Source organism: Mirounga leonina, unplaced genomic scaffold (assembly GCF_011800145.1).
Source record: "Mirounga leonina isolate KUSES-001 unplaced genomic scaffold, KU_Mleo_1.0 Mir_152, whole genome shotgun sequence".
Classification (NCBI taxonomy): domain Eukaryota; kingdom Metazoa; phylum Chordata; class Mammalia; order Carnivora; family Phocidae; genus Mirounga; species Mirounga leonina.
This window is the reverse complement of record NW_023270380.1, coordinates 7,926,599-7,944,568: the sequence shown is the minus strand read 5'-3', so window position 1 is coordinate 7,944,568 and position 17,970 is coordinate 7,926,599. Positions and strand designations below refer to the sequence as shown.

At 36.4% G+C, this 17,970-nt stretch overlaps 1 protein-coding gene across 1 annotated transcript in view; it reads right to left on the bottom strand.

Moving 5' to 3' along the window:
- The window catches only part of RYR2 (ryanodine receptor 2), a 725,313-nt gene that overhangs the window by 152,834 nt on the left and 554,509 nt on the right, over positions 1-17,970 (bottom strand). Inside the window, exons 52-60 of the mRNA XM_035008528.1 lie at positions 16,992-17,155; positions 14,694-14,772; positions 12,710-12,799; positions 11,907-12,044; positions 10,311-10,388; positions 8,531-8,606; positions 4,942-5,065; positions 4,299-4,414; positions 852-916 (exon numbers count right to left, since the gene is read on the bottom strand). Coding sequence (XP_034864419.1) covers positions 852-916; positions 4,299-4,414; positions 4,942-5,065; positions 8,531-8,606; positions 10,311-10,388; positions 11,907-12,044; positions 12,710-12,799; positions 14,694-14,772; positions 16,992-17,155 — 930 coding nt within the window. The remainder of the gene's footprint in view (positions 1-851; positions 917-4,298; positions 4,415-4,941; positions 5,066-8,530; positions 8,607-10,310; positions 10,389-11,906; positions 12,045-12,709; positions 12,800-14,693; positions 14,773-16,991; positions 17,156-17,970) is intronic.

Below are 17,970 nucleotides of genomic sequence, written 5' to 3'. Positions count from 1 at the left end.
ATTTTGCAAATGATCTACAGTAACCACCAAATGCAAGTACTTTGAAAGTAAATTGACAGAAAATATTAAGTCTTCCAGTTAACTGCAGCATACCATAAACAGGAAAACTTCCCAAGGGCATTCTGTGTCCATGAGAGTAATCCCCGGGATGTAGTCTAACAGCTGACAGAGACTAGGCACATAGTATATGCTGTGTAAGTGAATGAACCCAATGTGGAGAATCTGCAACACTCTGTCTCCTCCCCTTATTAGCTGAAAGAAAACCATGAATGTGCCAAGCAAAAAGCAGATTATTGATAAATTCTTATTAAATGGAATGAATAATAGAAATGGATATAGTTGATATATAAACAGTTTATCCTCTCTGATCCTCAGCTTCCTCATCTGTAAAATGAGGACAGAGGTCCCACAATAAAGATTATACAGTAAAGCTTCTTATAATGTAAAACTTTTAGATTTTATAATTTTAAATGAAAAATGCTTTTCCTCTTTATAAAAGAAATGCTCATAATTTTTTAAATCATAACCACCGTCGCATATTAAGAAGTAGATATTTTTCTTCTATGTCATTTGATAAAAGCCCCAAAAAGGGGAGCTTTGAATTAGGCTCCATATAGATGGAAGTGATTTGAGGATTATGGCAGGAAGAACAGTGAGTTAAAGTATGACCAAGTATCCCGGCAACAAATTTATCCCACATGATTCAAGCAGTTATTTCTGTGCCAGAGAATATTTACTTGCAGAATTCACATTTGTAGACCAGTACACCCTGGAAAGAGGCAAAGACCTATAGAGTACATTTGGTAAACAAACATACTGAAGCAAAAACAAAATGGGACTGTATACTGTACTTTAGCAAAGAACTTGATTTCCTGTTCGTAAGGGAAATGTTCTCCTTTGCTTCTGCTGCCACCATCTGTAGATAGGAAGAGTTGTTTAGGAACATATCTGACTTCAAACATTACAAGATATTCACCCAAAATGCAACAATTAGAACACACTGCTCTATGTGTTATCCCAGTAAACTGAACACAGAAAGGCATCCAAAATATCAAGGCTAACTTCATTCAGCAGGATAATAATTTTTAAAAAGGATTTTAAAAAATACCCAAATCAAAATCAAAAATTTATTGAGGATAGCCCATACATGGGGTTAAGAGCACACACACATGGTGTAGCTTTATGATCTTCTTGACATGTAGGGGACAAATGGAATAGAATAAAGTAAAAATCCCACATCTTCTTTCAGTAAGAAAGAAGCTCACTGGAGTGAGCACAGCCAATATAAACTAAGGAAACAAAATTGGTGACATTTTAACCCTGGCCTCTAATAAAGATAGTTACTTTTTGCTATGACTGAGAGTTACAATATTACTATACCAACTAAAAAGCTGCAGGAAGCCAGCTTGGATGGGAAGGAGGATCACCACCATAATATTAGATTGGAAAATTAACATGCTGCTCAGGAATAAGGAAGTTCACTTATGTCACAAGATAATTTCTATAAGCAAAGCAAAGACACCCAAGTTTTCCCCAGAGTTTAGAAAATGATTTTGAGGTTAAGAACTGTTGACCTCATGCATTTAGCTTGGAAGTGGCCTTCTGCACCTCCTTCATGCATACAGAAGCGGCTTCACGCATATAGAAGAGGTAACAGCAACTATAATAACCAAGATGATATGCAGAACGCACTAGAGAGCAAAAAAATTCAGAATTGGATATAAAGTTTTGGTAAAATTTATAAGCAGAGCTTCCCTATTTTGTTAAGAATCAAACTGACTTGTGCTTGAAAAAGTTCTTTTGTAAATAGAAATAAAAGCAATTTGAGATATATTTCATTAAATCTGAGACATGAGTTTGGGATAATTTTTAGGAAATTTAGATAATATTTTGTAATATCAAATACCAAACAATGCTCTTCCCATGAATAAGTAAAAGAAAATTATGCCTTTTTTATACTCACAGATTTCATTTTTTGTGTTGCTTTTATATCCAATCTCTCTCAAGAATATTACGTAAAATGGCTGAATCCATTTAAGGACTTTCTCATATAAACTATGTCAAGACAGAGTTTTGTACATAGCTAAATATGCCAACATTTCAAGGAATTAAATAGGAAATATCTTTCCTTTTTACACCATTATACATTTTAACGAAAATGCTTATGTGCAAAATCCTGATGGAGAGAATATGATCTAGATGTTAATACAAAAATCAGAAAAAGGCATATGCGTATTCTTACTATGGCCATTAGCCTGAGATGTGTTGCAAAGGCAGAAAATTTAAAGATAAAAGAAGGCATGATAGAAGTTTCCCTTGCAGGGACAATGAAAAATGAAAATCAAAATAAATGTAAACAATCCCAACTCTGCTCCTCTAACAGAGTTCTTGGTCACAGCCATCTGAAAAAGGAACACGTGAAAAAAAACTTAATTTCTTGGGCTCTACACTGACCTAGCCTCACTTTCTCCCCAGCATTGGGTTTAGAAGACCCTCTACCCTGTGGAAAGAAAGAAATACGCTAAGCAGCTGAATTCACAGCCAGGTTCTCACCACTCCCTCTGCACAAACACTGGTTTATTCAGAAACTTAAATACAATGTGGATAAAACCCAAACACATTCGTCTGTCAAATTTCTGTTTCTGTTATCCATGCAGGGTTAAAAAAAAAAAAAGTGTTTTTCTCAATACTCTGATTTTGCTTTCCTTCTCTCTTGACATAAAGAAGACCAAATTTGAGTTGCTACTCATATCAGATACTTTTAAATATGCTGAGAAATTTCAATATTTAGCTATATGCACAAAGGCTTCAAAAATTCACCATGGCCTCATTTTTTTTAATTAAATTTCATTAATTGAGACTAATTTGCTACTTTTCAGGGTAACTCATAAATCATATTTTTTTAAAAAAATCATTGTATGGGCTACAGAAAGATTACGTATTATAAATTACTTTGCACAGTTGGCTTTTGTGAAAAAGATAGTTAAGAAGAAAGCCAAAGGACAGCACTTGGCTACAGATAAAGAGCAGGTTGAGAGAGAAGGAGGCTCTTTAAGAGAACAATACTGAACTGGAAAATCTTTCATCACATTTAGGATACAGGAGACCAGGAACAAGAAAATACCAAAGCTCGAATTTCTATGAACTTTAATCTGACATGCCAAAAATTAAGTCCTAAATCCTAAGAAAACAGTAGCAAAAAGAGCCCTTGGTCAGGATGGGTTTGTGGAGGATATATTTATTGCTAAGGGATCTAGGACTATGGGCCCTGAGAACGAGGATTAAAAAACAAAAATTAAAACAGAAAAAAAAAAGCATGAAAAAGAAAATAAAAAGATAATTACCAGAACACACTTGTTTTTCCAAAGGGGCCATCTTAATCCTTAATCCTTCTATCTTAATACCAACCAGGGGCTGGAAAGTGATCTGACATGAAGCTCAGTACTTAAGAACTCACATTTTAAGTCAATAGTGCTGAGGACAATCATGAAATAAGATATGAGAAGAGGCTGTCTTGAAAATCTGTTCTGAATCTAAGATTTAAAACAAGGAATTCTTGAGGCGCCTGGGTGGCTCAGTCAGTTAAGCATCTGCCTTTGACTCAGGTCATGATCCCAGAGTCCTGGGATTGAGTCCCACATCGGGTTCCCTGCTCAGCTGGGAGTCTGCTTCTCCCTCTCCCTCTGCCCCTCTTTCTGCTCATGTTCTCTCTCTCTCTCTCAAATAAATAAATAAAATCTTTAAAAAGATAAAAAAATAAAACAAGGAATTCTCTTCATACTTCCGTAGCATGGGGTCGCATGGGGAGGAGGTCTTCCGTTTTACTTTAACAGGATAACAAAGTGTCCTCATAGCAGATACTCTAGCATAAATGTGTATCCCTACAAAGGCTAAACTCAAGGCCTTCACATTGCCTAGAAAGTTTGGGGATCCACAGTTCAGTTTTTATCAAGAGCAGGGCCATTAATTTCATAAGGAAAGATTTAACTGTATCTTAAATTCTGATGTCCATATGTGTCTTTCAAAAATAAAAAAATCAATGACAATAAACATTATAAGGAGAAAAGAATGGTATGTTTGATTTTTTTTTTTAAGGTTTCTAAATTTACCCATCCCTAAGAATGTGTTTGCCTACTGACTGTTAGATTCTATTTAGTAATAGGATGGGTAGACAGTGTTTATACTGCCAGGGAACAGACCAAAAACAGCCTGGCAGTCTGTGCTGTTCTAGACCCTGATGTTGTCAACATGAAGAATTACAAACACTGGACTGTTAGTAATAGGACGATGGTACCTACCAAACTCCAGGATATACTGATGGGCTTCATCCACATAGCGAATGAGTTGCTGAAGGAAGCTATAGGCAAATCGTTTCTCAATGGACGGTGTGTCCAATTCCAGGTCCTTGAATCCCCTAGGGCAGCAAAAATGAAATTTGGAAATCAGTTCCTACAAAGACTTTTGGAAGGTACAATTTTGCTTAAAAAGTATATATGGTATATATAAAAATGGAAGATGATCTAATATCCTTGGAGCTAAAGGCAAAAGTGAGATATAATTTATAAGGAATATTTTGTATCTGATATAAAACTCTAGAAAGTAACTATTTTATGCAAAAAAAGTCACCTTTAGAGAAACAGAGCGTCATTTTCACCAGAAATTTGTGCCTAAAAGATGGATGAGATTTAACCTAAGGAGTGAAAAGAACCAATCAGGTGACAAACAGCCAAGGGCGTTAATGTTTCTGATGTGTGTATTTTGAAGATACTAAATAGTAGGTCTAAGGTTTAAATGGATCACTGAATCATTTTCAGCATTAAATCTGTCAGGGATTTAATCAGTCTTAATTGATTAATTTAATCAGTTAATTAATCAGTTAATTAATTGACTAATTTAATCAGTCTTCATAACAAGAACGTGTAATGGTAGGTGTGCTTTTACCTGGATACAGCATAGCCATTGATCTGCAAGAATTTGAGGATGTCCTGTGCTTTTTCCCTATCCTTGGCTTTCTCTTTGGCTGTCAGCGTATCATAGGGTACCAGCAGGGGATGGTTTCCACCTCCTGAGAGCATGCCGAGACAAGAATACAGCACTGCAATTAGAAAATAATCCGAAATGTGATAGAGTGGCATGTGTAACAGGACCACATTACAGAACTTCTAGTATCTTTCTATTATACACGGAGTATATACAAGTCATATAAGGCTCTTGACTCTCCAGTGCCTTTAATGTTCTAATTAATTTAGGAAACCCATTCAAAGAAAGACTGTGCATATGCCTTCTAAGAGGCAATTAAAATACGGACACGCAGGTATTTGTGATATCAAGTTCTGATGACATCTGCAAGCACATGAGAAGGGAGGAGAAGCCGCATTCCCTCTCCATCCAAACGAATTCTGGATGTGGAGTGTGTAAATACACCCCAAAACATGCACAGCTTGAGCCAGTGAAGTTATAAGGCACGTTTCAAGGGATAGGCTTCATTTTCCACCCCCGAGAGAGAGGAAAAAAATGTCTTAAATATGGAATTTTTAGTATGCTTCCCAGATCAAACAATACTTTAGAGACACAAAACCTATACTTAGGCTGCTAAGTTAAAAGCAAATCTCTCTTAAATATCTAATAAGAGTAGCATACATACTTGACTGATTAAAAATTTTGGCAAGTATCTAGGTTTCCAGTTTACCTATTTTAGCGAAAAATACAAAAGAGCATCCTTTTAGATTTAGAAAATATTGAACTTTTTAAAAAACGAATACTGAAAAATGTCTTTATAAAATTACAGATTTTGTAAAAATTTCTGTAAAATTTATAAGAGTTTCAGAACATGCACTGGTAATTCCAGATGTAAAGATCTGATGAGCGGTGTGTCCCAGATGTAAAGTTTATAAAACACGTACGGGAATATATTTTCAACAGGATGCTGAAATTCCTGGAAACCAAGCTGCTAATGGGAATTCCAGAAAAAATACTTAAAAATAAATATTTGATTTGAATTGTGCGGACAACGTAGACCCTATTAGATCAGTGTCCAGTATGATGTCGCCGGGAGCCACTAAAACAATCACAAATAATGAATTTGCCCGACGTGTGAAATAAGCAATCAAAAAGGCAAAGGAGATAATGCCACATTTTCCTGGAGTTTGCTTGGACTGAGCGTTCCATCTACAGAAATGCAATCACGCACTGAGCTTTCTCACCATTAGGTGACACTATACTGTCATAAATGCAAAGGACAGCCTGCAGCTACCAAGCCAACGAACACTAAACACATGAGGGATCCATCAGTTATTTTATAGTCTGGTATTAATAGTATCGAGTATAACGCAATTGTTAGAAGACAATAGAAACCAGCATTCTGTGAACAGCAAGAAGGATATAGGATATATTATTAAGCACACTGAGAACAGATTTGACTTCTACCATAATCAAAGATGTAACAGGATGGTTTATGAAAAAAAAAGTTGTAAATCAAACATCTAATTTAATCATCCTGCAATCATCTATTTTGAACTCCACTATTGCATTTAGTCCTTTATTCCTAGAAAATTATATTATAATATATAATATTAATTATATTAATTTGGCAACCACAGTGATTTGGGAGTCAGATGCCAATACCAGATAATCAAGGAGGGAGAGAAAGAGAGGGTGAGAGAGAAAATAAAAAGCCCAGGATGGGGTGGAAACTAAAGTGTGCAGCTCCTGAACGGATTCTTTTAGATGTCTAGGTGTGTGATTGTGAATTGTAAATGATTGTAAATGTAAATGACTTTGTAAATGACTTTCTGTTTCTAGCTGTCTCCTTGTTCCTGACTTCCTGTACTTCTCTCCTGCTGTTCCTTCCTCCATCCCTCCCTTCCTCCCTTTCTCACACACTCACACACACACACACACACACACACACACACACCACAGGCACCAAGACATAGGGACCATGACTGGCACCTGAGGACACAGGTTGGTGTCAAAGTCCCCAGGGGAGAGAACAAATTTGAGAAAAGACACAAGTTGTTTTTTTCCTAAAGCTGTCCACAGCCTCTAGTCTATTTATCTTCTTTCTAAGACTCATCTCTCTGACTTTTGTTAGTCTCAACAACCAAAAGTCAAGATCCAGTGCTGTATATTCCAACACCTTTCCTCCTGGTCTGCTGTTTTGGTCCTCAACCACTCACTTTCTCCTCCAAAAGGGGAAAGTTATGTGGAGTAAGAAGAATGATTAAAAGTTTTGAGGACTAATATCACCACCTCACCGTTTGGCCTGACACACCCATGCTTGTCTCCCAACCACGCAGTCTGAATCTGGACCAATTCAAGCTGTCCACAGAGGTCTGGGCATCTCACTTACAGGCAGCATGCCTTCAAGAAAACACTGGCTGTGGGACACCTAATGGCTGGCTCAGAAATTGACCAAGCCATAGTGACTGAAACCCTTGGAAAAAAAGAGAACAGATTTTTTTCATGTCATCGGCTCACGTGAAAAATAGGGATTTTGTTTACTAGTCACGTGGACAATGCTCCTTCAAGAATTCCACTAAGCAAAACTCTATGCCACTATGACTCAGCTAGCCATCCATCCATCCATCCATCCATTCATTTATCAAATGTTCATGGAATGATTCTAGAAAAACAGGCCTAGCCCTGAGTCAAATTTTGCAATAGGCAATTGTGGTGTAAGAAATCCTCTCTGTTCATTTCCATGACTGATTCTAATTTGTGCTACTCTGTTTTCTAGTGTTTGGTACGTGGTACCACCCTGCAATATCACAGCTATACTTTTCACCCTGAAATACCCCAGACCTTCAAAACTATCTCCCATATATTTTTACCTATGCCAACAAATAAGAAATAGAGCTTCTTGGTACCTAGAACTACACAGTAAATATTACAAAAGTAACAGAAGTTATGGTCCTGACCTTAAGACAGTTATATTCTCGGTGGGGGGGGGGGGGGGAGTCCATATAGGAAGTAATCAGAGGTGTGCACGTGCATGCACACACACACAAACATGTTTAGAGACCAATACTGAATAAATAACAATGAAAGAGATCATCAGTGTAGGAGGCGCTAAACTGAAGAAATGATTTATGCAAATATTTAGTCATTTTAGTATTTAAGAAAAACAGCAGAAAAGAAAAGCAAAAGCATGTAAGAGGCAAGAACATGACTGGACTGACCGGAAGTAGGAAGGGATGATGTGAGAAAAATATTTAAGTTAGTGATAGAAGTCAGTGAGCAAGTTCTAAGTAATTCACAGAATACCTTGAATGTTAGGACAGGAAACCAGTATCTACAAGCTAAAATGTGCAAGAGAGAGCCATCAGAATTCTGAGACATGAAGAAATGTACACTTGCAGTCAGGTAATTATGGAATTTCCACCTGAAACTGTTACGGGCATATTTGAACTGTTCTAAGAATACAAATGTATAATAAGTTCTCATTCTAAAAAGACTGTTTTATCCATTTCAGAGATTCACAGAGTAGCACTCTGATTGTTTTTTAATCAGGATTTTTAGAAAATATTACCTTTGGATTCCAGTTCCAGTTTCTTTTTCTTTGCCCATATATTATGGTAGTTTTCAGCCATCATTTCTGCCATAGCCTTAAATGAACGAAATATTTAGCAAATAAGTTATAATTTAAGGAGTAGAAATAGAGGACGTTGCTTGCCAATATGTAATATCATAACATACTTTAAATTAATAAATCATAGCATGTCAGTGCTAAAATACCTCTGAAAGATAATTGAACATAACTCTTAGCTGGAATCTAAATCCCAGATAATTCTACCAGCCTGTGAAACCACGCAGTAGTAAATAGCAGAAGTGATTTGATGTGAATGATTCTTGTTATTTGTAATGTTCAAGGACACAGGTTTTATTAATTCAATAATGAAACTTCAAATTAGCTGTGAACTTTAACAAAAAAATCTATTTCTTTACAAGTTCTTATTGTAATCTCCAAAGCTTTAAAAGACAATCCAAACTTTATTAAACAATGAATGCAAAGAACCTAGAGGGACATTCTAGATTCCATGTCTGTCCCAAACCTGGGGAGAGACCAGACACCACAGACAAACCACATTAACCTTTCTGCGGACTTTTGCTTTTTTTTTTTTTTTTTCTTGAGAGAGAGAAAGAGAGAGAGAATGTGTGTGTGAAGGGGCAGGGGCAGAGGGAAAGAATCTCAAGCAGACTCCCACTTGAGTGGGGAGACCAACACAGGGCTCGATCTCACAACCATGAGACCCGAGCTAAATTCAAAAGTTAGACACTTAACAGACTGAGCCACCCAGGTGCCCTTCCATGGCCTTTTGCTTTTTGATAAGATCGTCTCTCAGATTCTCTTTTTCCCTCTTGATTGTCAAGTTAACTATCTCATTTTAAGATATCCATCCATATGGGAGCGTTGGGCAAGCCAAACAATGTAAGATAATTAACATGACCTACGACATAGGGTTTGTCTTTACGTATTTATTTCTCTTGGAATAATACTAACAATACCAATATTGTTGTTTGATCATTATATCAACCTGTCAACTTCTGATCCAAGACAACACATTTTCTTTTACTCAAATCAGCCATTTCAAAGTATGTTCCTTAGGGACAAAGGAGAACAGATACAACTGTGGATGGAACAGGCAGAATGCCACCAGTTTAAAATGACTTAAAATACACATTCTTTAATGAGTAACTGAGGTTACTGGATAAATGACTAAAATACACATTCTTTAATGAGTAACTGGATAAATAACTTAAAATACACATTCTTTAATGAGTAACTGAGGTTACCCTTAAGCAGAGCATTACTAATTCCTTATTTACTCTCTTCTCACACACAACTACTTCATTATAGTAGGATTTTTAAAATAGACATTATCTTTAAGGAAAATAAATTATCTAGAGGAAACATCCTAGAAAAAGTTATATCAACTTTAAAAGCAGTTAAGAAGTTAAGGTCCATAATCTATAAATTCGATAGACCCTTTATATGATCACCACATTCAAATAATTCATGAGGAAAAATACAGGAAGGAAAGTGTTACAGCATGCTTTTTAAAAAATGAACTTTGCAGGATACTTTTTAAAAAAATATTTTATTTATTTATTTGATAGAGAGTGCACAAGCGGGCAGAACAGCAGATGGAAAGGGAGAGAGAGAAGCTGATTCCCCGCTGAGCAGGGAGCCCGATGTGAGGCTCGATCCCAGGACCCCGGGATCATGACCTGAGCTGAAGACAGACGCTTCACCACCTGAGCCACCCAGGCGCCCCTGCAGGGTACTTTTAAAAGTCAGTAATACTTACGTGCAGGTCTCTGGACAGTGTAACATTGCTCATGTCAATGGCTCGGGGGCTATAACCATGTGCAGCATCTACAGAAACCTAAACGATTTAGGTGAAAAAAATGGAGTCTAATTAAAAAACCCAGTGGAGACTTAAGACAAACGTCAGAAATATGGGACAAATAAACTTCCACGTGTAAAGTTTCGTCAGATGAAACCGGCAAGTATCTGTACAAACTTAGTTCACAAACATATCTAGCAAATTAAATCCTGTTTTGGTGTCTGATCATTTCCATTGATGACTGAATAATACATCCCAACATCACAGGGACTGCCAATCCCAAAAGCTAATGATCAGAATTCAAGAAATTGTGCAATGAATCCAAGATTCTGAAACATTACCTTCGTCAAAGGATCCCCGTATTCTTCAGTTTCTTACAGATTTGAATTGGCTGCAATAAAATTTACTCTTCCTCATGCAAACAGTAATTAATTAAAGAGGGCAATATCTACAAATGTCTCAATGGGCCAAATGTTAAGACAAAATACAACCAACTCTTTAATTTTAAAAGTAGTCAGTAGTCAATGATTAACAAAGTTATCCCCCAAAACAAGGAAACTTAATTTCTGAATTTTGGTAATTTCTGAATTTTGGCATTTTTAAAAAATGAAACATCTTTTCATCAACTCTGAGACTTCTCATACTGTCCTGTGGTTTTTTTTTTTTTTTTTTTTTAAGATTTATTTATTTGAAACGTGGGTTGGGGGAAGGGCAGAGGGAGAGGAAGAAGCAGACTCCCTGCTGAGCAGGGAGCCTGATGCGGGACTCGATCCCAGGACCCTGGGGTCATGACCTGAGCAGAAGGCAGACGCTTAACCAACTGAGCCACCCAGGCACCCTACCCCCACTTCCCCCCATCTCAAGGTCTTTAACTTTGATCATACTGGCAAAGCCCAAGTAAAACAATATTTTCATAGATTCCAGCAACTGGGGATCATCTTTGGGAGCCATATTCTGCCTAACACAACATCTATAATCAAATTATTGTTCTGTCCTTGTCATCTCCGAGGGCTGCTGTGTTCCCTACCTTACCTAACATAACCACCCACCTGGCAGGCCGGCCCGGATCCATGGCTATCACCTCTGATTACTCCTCCTCATCCACAATCCTCTATCAGACAGTCACAAAATTCTGTCTTTTCTACTTCAAAAATATGTCCAGGATATATTCACTTCCCTCCATTTCCATTATCTTTGCTCTAATTCAGATATTTACTATTTCTATTTTGTTTCACGGGATGTCTACAGTATCTCCCAAGGAATCGGCCTTTCTGTCTTCAATCTCCTCCTTCTCTAATTCATTCCCCATTCTGTTGTCAGAACTGGATTTTCAAAATGTTTGTTATTCTCCAAATTTTTCCGCTATACAGGAAAAATCTGTGGACATAGGTTGAGCCGTCCTCGTCTTAGTATTCCCTATAGCACCAAGCCATACTTCATCAACTTCACGATGATAAATGATTCCTAATTTCACAGGTACTATGGCAAATGTATGTCTTAAAACTGATAAAAACCAGAATTAGACATGAGCAGTGGATTCACCAGCGTGGTTCTTACCTGACTTGTCTGAGAAATTCGACGAGTGCGGTTATAGAGAGCCATGCTGTCTCCCTCCCGTGTTCTCTCAATCCTCCAACCCCACGCCAGCATGGTTTTTAAAGACTCTTTGATTGGCCAGCGATAAATTTCTTTTTCCTAGGGACAAAAAGAAAGAGGAAAAAAAGGGCGTGGGTATGATGCATCTGAATGAAAATAAAAAATCTGAACTAGACTGCCTCCACTTATGAAGAAAAAAAGATTGACATTGTTTATTTAAAAATGAAAAAGCAAGGTAAAATTTCTGAAAAGCAGAGTGTGAGCTGAGATTTAGTTTGACTAAGACTGCTAAGAGGGATCTCAGCGTGGAGGTTAATTTCCTTTAGTTTCCCCACTTCTGATACTTTAGGTAGAAACTAAAAAGGAGAAACAGTGCCAGATTATATGATACACATGTGAAGGCTTTTCCACCAACTGAATAAACAGACAAGAATAACTCTTCCTCCATAGGCACCAAGCTACAAAGTTCTTTTCACCTCATTTGTCAAGATACTGATTGTTCCTCCTAATAAGTAAAATACATGAAAACTTATAAATAACAATCATTGTAAATATTACTTCATTATCCCTCATCAAGAAACTCTTAAGCATGATAAGAATATTTTCTAAAGTCCTTAAAAATATTGGGGAGGAATAAAAATAAAAAAGGGACAGAAAAATATTAAGGAGAGAATAACCTCCTAATTTACATAATTTACATAAATTACATAATAAAAAATTCAAAATAAATTAAACTGCATATCCAAAAAAAAAAACACCCTCACCTTTTCAGATAATAGTTTATATGGCTTCATTAATGGTTGAACTTTAGATGAGTCTGAATATATTTCTCCATAAATCCATCCATTTGCCAACTTAAAAAAAATCATCAAAATTATTTATATGGATTAGTTTTTGAGAGTGTAGGTATGCATGTGTTTAAGTGTATTTGGTAAAATAAATCTAAAATAAACCAAAGACATTAAGGTTTGAATTCCACCCAGCATAAGTCAATATAAAGATTTCCATCCTAACCAGTATTATTTTTGAGTAATCACTGAGAGCAATTCTTCTCATACAAAGATTAAACACACCCAGTTTTCCTTAAACAGACCCAGGTCTGTGATTCTGTCATAAGCACTTCCCTCAGGAGCAGACTACGGGGTGCATGGCCTCCATTATATTGATTCTGCCACATCTTGGGACTCTCCACCTGAGATGCTCTTTTTTTTTTTTAATGTTTTTTTGAAATGCTCATTTTAAACAGCAAAACTGAATTATTCTGCTTTATATGGAAGCTTCTCTGAATAATGCTACCTGTTTTGTCTGCTCCAGTATTCAGTGATCTCTCAACACGTTTGTTCCACATTATTTTGCCCACATACATATTCTGTATCCATCACCATTTCCCTATCTCCTCTCATATCTGCCTATGGAATCTGAGTAACTGGACTGGAATTGCTCAGGACAGCTTACCCGGACATTTCCTCTCCATCACCACCACCAGCTCAGTACCCAACAGAGTCTTTACATAAAACAGAACTTAAAACAGAACTTAACTCATACTGACTCACCTCATAAGTAAACGAGTGAACAAAGTGAAGGAGCCACATATTTATCAAACCAAAAAGAGGGTTTCTTAGGAGAAGGAGATGGATTGGTTAAGGCAAGAACTGAAATTGAATAGAAAGTCTAGCAGGATGATACGGAGCTGCTGTACAAATACAAACACCTCAGAACCTGTGATCTTTGACCTTCACTCCTCCAACAGAGCATGCTTATCTTAGATTCCTGTGTCCTCAGCTCAATTTCTCTGACAAACCTTCACAGTCATCATCTCTCAAATTTAACCAGGCTCAACATAGTGTCACTACTCAGCCACAAGCTTTCTTTTAGAGAATTTCATGGTAGGTAGGACATGTGTTACTTATCTCATTTGCTTACACTATTTTTTTTTTTTGACAACACAGACATGTCATCTTGCCATGTGATTTATCCTTAGTGACCTGCAGATCTACTTAGTAGTAAGACACACAACAGAGGAGTAGAAGATGTAAACAATCAGTCAATTCGAATCAATAATTTTCAAGGTTTTATCTAATATAAAATTATATATAAAGTCAAAGTTTCTTTAAAAGAGTTCTGATGCAGAGTCACCTTTTCAGATAATAGTTTCTATGGTTTCACTAATGGCTGAACTTTAGATGAGTCGGAATATATTTCTCCATAAATCCATCCATTTGCCATGATTATTACTTGTACTTATGATTTTTACTTTGTACTCCCATAAACACTATGTGTATAGAAACTATATTTATGACTTAATTAATAGAATTTTTATTCCTAAAACTGTGCTTCTAAGAACAAATACATTTTTAAAGATTTATTTACTTATTTGAATGGGGGAAGGGGCAGAGGGAGAGAATTCTCAAGCAGACTCCCCACTGAGCACAGAGACAGACGTGGGGCTTGATCTCACAACCCTGAGATCCTGACCTGAGCTGAAACCAAAAGTCTGTTGCTCAACTAACTGAGCCACCCAGGCACCCCTTTATGAACAAATATCCTTATTCATATGTATATTACACATGTGTTAATGGCAGAACTAACTAAGTACTGTATCAGCAAATCATACTTAAATGTTCTTTCCTAATCTAGATACAGCTTTCACTTTAAAGTAGAAAACTGTCATGGTCAGAAATATCTGAGCAGTGACTCGTCATTAGGCACACTCAGTACTGAGTTAGAATGTGATACTCCGACTTTTACCTTGTCCATTGACCATTTGTCATGAGAATGTTCCGCATATTTGTTAATGAAGTATTCCAACTTCTCAGGAATTGTAATACTATGAGAAAAAGAAAGAAAAAAAACTTGATTTTTATAGGATTTACAGGAAATCATACCAATAATTTACTCACAGCTTATGACTGCATAAATCCCACTCGATGCACAACTGTTAAAAAATTATCTTAACAAGGTATTATTTTTCCATAGTGTAGGAACAGAGTAAAACTCAAGCTGTAATGTTCTGTCTGCTTATCTTATATTAATGCATATATTATTATGGCTCCACATAAGTTATATATGTTAAAAATTATATATAAGTAAAAATAATTAAATTATATTCAAGGATAAGGACAATAGATTATACCAAAAAAAAATTAAAACCTGAATCAAGATACAGTTAGACTCAATGAGCTTAAAGACATACTTCTCTTCTATATTCATTCTTTGAAGTTATTCTCCCTTTTTGACTTGTCTCGTCTACAACAACTATAAGTGGGTAAAAGATGGCTGAAATCTCGTTACATTTTTTAAATGTACTAAAATTTTAAATTGTCCTACAACTAGTGATGTGTTAATGATTTTAAATTTCATGGTCTACATATAACATTCTAACTGTTGTTAATATGGATTATGGTGAAAAGTAACCTACTCATGCTCTGTGATCTTAATAACACTTATTTTTGATTCCTTTCATATTTAATTAATATATGATCTCTTAAACAGATGTTGAGTGCATGCAAGTGATAACCCAGTCTAATGGTAAATATGGGACTTGGGAATATTAGATATATTGATGAATGGACAATTAAATATACAAACACATATATATATAATTCCATTCATTCACACACATAACTTATCACAATTAACATTGAGAACTGAGCTCTAAATAAAACCTAGCATAATGAGATGGTTTACTGTTCTTTTTCAACAATGTTATCAGTCAGTGATTGAACCACAGGACACAGACATACTTAAGAAACGATATATAAAAATCACAAAGATATAGAAATGATTGATATCACTAAGTAAACCTAACCTGGTAAGAATTCCCCGAAGGGGCAAGCCTTGGTAAATGACTACACATGCCCAACAGTTGTTAATTAATTAGATTTAATTAATCAACACCAAGACCATGACATGTTCTGATACTATTTTAAAATCCTGGATTACATTGTATGTTAGCAAACCACACACTTACCCATGTAGGAACTGAGCATGTGATATTCTGATTTACTTACATTGGAAGAGATACAAAGGATCAATCACATAAGCCAAATACTGGGGGGTAGAGTCTTTTCTCACAGGACTGTCATCAAATACCAAACATGCAAATGTAAGGCATTATCCAACTAATGGCATACCACTTGGGTTGAAATTTTGATCTGTTATGGAAGCTAAACCAGCCGGGGGCCGCCCAGAAGCCTAAAAGTTGAACTCCCAAGCAAATTCAGATGCTGTGGACGGCAGCTACCAAGTGACTACCTTGCTAACCACTGATCTTGCGGAGTCACCATGGAATCGATAAGATAATGTAGCATGAAGAGTCAGCTCTCCTCCCCAATGGGAAACCATGGTCCTACTCAAAGACAGTAACAACAAAAATGCTGAGACTCCCAAACACTGGAAGTACTGAGACACCCCACTTGCAAAATGATTTACGCAACTAAGTACGAGTAAGAAGTTTCATAATGTTAAGTAACATTTTATCTGTGGCTAAGGTTGTCACACTGCATTCTAACTATCCGCTCAATTTTCCACCAATATTCTCATTTGATATTCCCTGGAATCTCATGCTTTGCTTTATGATGCTGAACATCAGCTACTACCCTTAGGCTTCACTGAGATGTAGTGATGGTGGAGTGACTTCCCACAGCTCAGAGGACCAGCTTTGCCCTGCGTGCTGGTATCACCCCCAGTCAAAGACGATAGACAGAGGTTGGCTGCAATTATTAATAAACATTTAGGGTACATTTTCAACTAAAAAATAGCTAATATGCTTTCTTGATTCTCGTTATTGTAGATACTACCATGTGGTTACGTACAGAGAATCTGGGTTATGTTGAGTATCCTAGAAGGTACATCTTGTCTACTTCTGATATTTGTATAATCATTATTGTTACTACCATCATTTCGTCAAGTAAAGGGACCCCTATCAAAAGGATACCAATTCAAAGGGGGCATGGATTACAGAAAGTTCACTTTAGTACCTTATTCAATTTCAGACTTCACACATCATTTACAATAAAAATCTGCTGCAATAGAAAGAGTCCATACTTTGAGGTATCAACAGGTTGTGGGTTAAAGTTCCCTTCAGAATCCATTGATGACTGTTTTTCCATCATACTGACATAATTTGACTCCATGTAGTCTGGAGGCAAAGCTCCCGCAACTGCACTCAGGCAAGGCAGAGCCAGTTTGAAAAGTTCTTGTTCGTATTTCTGGGAAGAAATGGAGGACAGAAGAAAACACCAAAACACAAAAAACCTGTATGTTACTATTGAGCACAAGTTGTCAAAATGGTTGCTGTGGCTGGCAAGATGTTTTAAGAGAAAATCAGAATGACCCTAGGCTAACTCAACTCCCTCACAGATTCTTTCTCTAGCAAGTGGAACATTAACGTTTCACAGCTGAAATCCCACCCAACAGGAGAGAGGCTGAAGTCAGATTTACTGCAGTTGCCACTTAAGAAAATCTTTGCCTCTTCAAGAGTTTTTCTCCAAAATTTTATGAAATAAACCTGAGTATTCTAAATGTATAACATGTCTTTACAGCACAATTTCAATCAATGGCGTAATTACAGAATGTTACTACACCATATAATAAAGACTATACTTCAAACACACATAAAGGGACATTCCAGAGAGTAAGAAATTTTGACAGATCTAAACTAAGAATTCTACACTAAGAAAGAAATTCTACAGGGAATATGCACAATCAAAATTTCTGGGAAGTGTTATTTGTATATTGATTACATAAGTGACTAAATTTGTATTTTTAGATTTTTTTAAAAAATTAAAAAATAGTATTTAAAAATTATCTCACTTTAAGTGTTCAGTTTTATTTATTTTTTTTTATTTTTATTTTTTTTAAAGATTTTATTTATTTATTTGAGACAGAGAGAATGAAAGAGACAGAGAGCACATGAGAGGGGGGAGGGTCAGAGGGAGAAGCAGACTCCCTGCCGAGCAGGGAGCCCGATGCGGGACTCGATCCCGGGACTCCAGGATCATGACCTGAGCCGAAGGCAGTCGCC